General features: G+C 50.0%; 2 protein-coding genes across 2 annotated transcripts; both read right to left on the minus strand.

Annotated features, from left to right (window-relative positions):
* Window positions 1-1,202: 1,202 nt before the first annotated feature.
* On the minus strand, window positions 1,203-1,645 carry PtA15_1A731 (uncharacterized protein; the record flags this gene model as incomplete). The annotated part of the gene is made up of 3 exons (XM_053165789.1): window positions 1,203-1,218; window positions 1,302-1,497; window positions 1,615-1,645. The coding sequence occupies 3 exons, from the start codon at window positions 1,643-1,645 to the stop codon at window positions 1,203-1,205; spliced, it is 243 nt and encodes an 80-aa protein (XP_053016945.1).
* A 52-nt stretch (window positions 1,646-1,697) lies between these two features.
* PtA15_1A732 (uncharacterized protein) lies at window positions 1,698-1,964 on the minus strand (the record flags this gene model as incomplete). The annotated part of the gene is made up of 1 exon (XM_053165790.1): window positions 1,698-1,964. One exon carries the CDS (start codon window positions 1,962-1,964, stop codon window positions 1,698-1,700), a length of 267 nt encoding a protein of 88 aa, XP_053016946.1.
* Between the last annotated feature and the right edge of the window lie 1,542 nt (window positions 1,965-3,506).

The following is a 3,506-nucleotide window of genomic DNA, read 5'->3' on the forward strand; positions in this document are numbered from 1 at the left end:
AGGTTGGGATCAATCGCGGCGCCCGGGTGACTCGCTAGCTTTTGGTAGATCAGTTCGAACAAGAAGGGCATGTGATCCGTCACAAGTTTGTGATCTGTTTTCACTTTTGATTCGGGAGTAAACATCTCTTCAGTTATCGATTTTGTGTTGTGGTATCCGCCCTTGGGGTAAGCTCCACTCGGCGGTCGTTGAAATGTTACGATTTTGGACGCCTGGTTTTTTTAAAAAAGCAAGTAAAGTAGTTAGCCAAAAAATCACCTAATAAATATCAACTTGCGGACAAAAAGAGTAATCTGAAAAGACTCTACCTCGTCAAGTATAAACCTCTCCCATCGCCCTTTGCCACTTTTATGTTTGGAAACAAACCCACGAATTGTCTCAAATAGTTTCAACGTCGAGTCCCATCCCCTTTTGCACCTCCAGTATTGGCGTTGAAAAGCAATTTCGTGGTTTTCAATAGTGAGGAAGGAAGAGAGGAATGTCTTTGGGGTCAGATTCATCTCTGTCATGCGAGAACATACCGCCTTGAGTTTTGAAAGTTCGGTTTGTTTCTTTTTCTTGTGGTTGAACTGGATGGTGTGCAGTACCATGATTTTGCTGTTGGGATGCTCGGAGAGATTGGTTTTGGATGGTCGGAGGGATTGCTTTTGAACAGTTGGAGGGATTGCTGTTGGGATGATTGGAGGGATTGGTTTCTGGATGATCGGAGGGATTGGAATCTTGTATACGACGACTGTATGCGGTTGATTGAGAGGGAGAGAGTGATTGAGAGAGGTTGTTTGAAAAAAAGAAGAGTGATCGGGAGAAAAGTCAGAATGGTCGAAAAAAAGAGGAGGGCTCCGAAAAAAAGAGGAGCTCGAAAAGCCCATGGCTTTGCCGGTAAGCGGCCAAGAATCCAAAAGTTTGCGTATTTTTTTCGGGCATGGAGGGGAGGGATTGTGAGAATTTTGAATACACAGTTTGGTTAGGAAAATTACAGGCTTTGAGCCATGACGACAAAAAAAAAACTCGTCTAAAACTAAGTTGTGCAGGTGGTGGCGACATCGGCTGCCACCAAAGTTTGCAGATTCTCTCAGGCCAAAAAGCCTGATAATTCCTAAGTCCTCTCCCTGCGGGAGAGATCTCGATGCTATGCATCTCGACCAGGCCAATTGGGTGCCCCCCGGCCGCTGCGGGGACGAGGGGCTTAGTTAAGTTCGGGATCAAGCGGGAATGAGACTAGAAGAGCCCGCAGGGTGGGCAAGTTGTTATTGCTACTCCAGCTGTTGTTGTGTGTGTGAAAGACGGGATCCATGACGGACAAGGGTTTTTTGGACCGACTGGACACGGTGAGACTGCTTAGTTGGTTCTGCTGATCTGAATGGACACCCGAGGGCACTCGAGAGGGCGCCCTGGAGATCGGCAGGGGCGATGGCGAGCTCACTCTTTGAGCTTTGTCGGACATTGGGTTGAAGCCCAGTCGTGGAAGTGAGGTTGAAGCAGCAGTCAACTGAGGGTCTACATAGTTCGGTGATCTCGTCAGCGAGGTTGATCTGGGGACGCGCAGTATCTTTCGGAGGGGTTAACAACTGCGGGACTTCGTGACAACAGATGGGGCCTCTCCCATCGAAGTACGTGGTTCGCGCCCGGAGCTAGAAGCGCTCATGCCGAGGGCGGTTGATAAGGTGGGGGCGAGCTGAGCCAAGACATCCGCCAGGTTAATTTGGCTGCCATCCATCGACTCGTTTTCGGTGTCGGTTGCTAAACCAGCCCGGGGGACTAGACGCGAGCTTGGAATCGTTTGGATGCGTGTGTTGGGATTGACGCGCTTGCCAGATTGGGGGAGTGTTTCCTGAGCACTTCAACCCAGGTTGGGCCTGTCTGCCTCCCTTGCCCGAGGATTGTTCGAGTGCTCTGACCAGCTTTGCCGATCGGCTCGACATCATGAACACCCGTCGGATTCGACCGATCAGCAAGATCATCATCGATATTTACGATTGGAGGTGGCCCGGGTTGTGAAGATCCATTCTCAGTTTATTTAGTCGCTGCTTGTTCGAGATCGACTTGGATGGCAGCTTGGCCAAGAGCCGGACGATTTGAAGGGAGTCGATCTGAATTCTCGGCTTTGAGAGACTGAAGGGCTGATGTGAGTGTTCATCGGGGCTACGAGTCCGAGGGGTGAGACGAAGGAGGATGGATCAGAAGCGCTGTATAAACTGCTTCGCCGAGTAGCTGGTAGTTCATGAGCCGATGATATGCTCGGAAGTTGACCGCACACGGTACTACTACCGTGTAGAGCTGATTTCGCCGGGGAGCGGGATGCCGGACTGGGCTGATGGTTTGTAGCGGTGCAAGGTTGACAGAAGCTGGATCTGGCCTTCGTTTGACCAGGCCCCCACTCGCCGCCATATTAGAGCGGGTGCGAGGAGTATTAGGGTGAGTTGGACGCGGTGGGCTGAGCTTGAGCATTGGAGACTCATTGCTTGTCCTTGTGTGGAGTGACTGGTGCCAAGGTCTCTGGAAGCTAAACGAAAATCCTCATTTTCTTCAAGATCTTGAATCTTTTGGGGAACGATCGTTCTGCTCCCATCGAGAGCATAGACTTTGGGCGTGAGTGTCGAAGGAAAAGAGGGGGTGAGCCAACAGTATACACTTTGTGAATTTAAAAGACACTCACCTCACATATGACCATTCCGTTGCCAACAAGATATCACTTCTGACTTCGAGCACCTTCAAGCTCCTGAACCTGGTCGTTGGAATCAACCCAATCACCAGGAAAAAAAAATAGTCACTTGATGACAAGTGACATCATGCCAGCTCCAGCGGGCTACCCACCATCTACCCACCATCTACCCATCATCTACCCACCATCTACCCACCATCTAACCAGTTTAAGAATTTCCTCAGGAGATCCTCAGTTTTTGCTGGGCACCACTGATCCCCATTTCTGGTCAGCTGATACTCAGCTTTAGCTCCCAGCTTATGCTCAGCTTTGGTGCCCAGCTCATGCTCAGCTTTGTTGCCCAGATCAGAACCAGTCCTGGCCCAGCTTATTTTCAGCTTTATTCCAGTCATGGCTCAGCTTAGACTCAGATTAGGACTATCATTGGCCCAGCCAATGCTCAGCTTTGGACCAGTATTGGCTCAGCTGATTTTCAGCTTTGGATAAATCTTGGCCCAGCCAATGCTCAGATTCTGATTCTGACCACTCCTGTAAAAGCTTATGCTCATCTGTGGACCAGCCTTGGCTCAGCTGATGCTCAGCTGTGGACCAACCTTGGCTAAGACAATGCTCAGCTGTGGACCAGCCTTGGCTCAGCTGATGCTCAGCTGTGGACCAGCCTTGGCTCAGCTGATGCTCAGCTGTGGAACAGCCTTGGCTCAGGTGGTATTAATCTTTTGAATAGTCGCAAAAAATCTGATACTCAGCTTTGGAACAGCCTTGGCTCAGCCAATGCTCAGCTTTGTACCAGCATTGGCTCAGCCAATGCTCAGCTTTTGAAAATTTTTGGCCCAGCTGGTTTTAA

Source organism: Puccinia triticina, chromosome 1A, assembly GCF_026914185.1.
Source record: "Puccinia triticina chromosome 1A, complete sequence".
Classification (NCBI taxonomy): Eukaryota; Fungi; Basidiomycota; class Pucciniomycetes; order Pucciniales; family Pucciniaceae; genus Puccinia; species Puccinia triticina.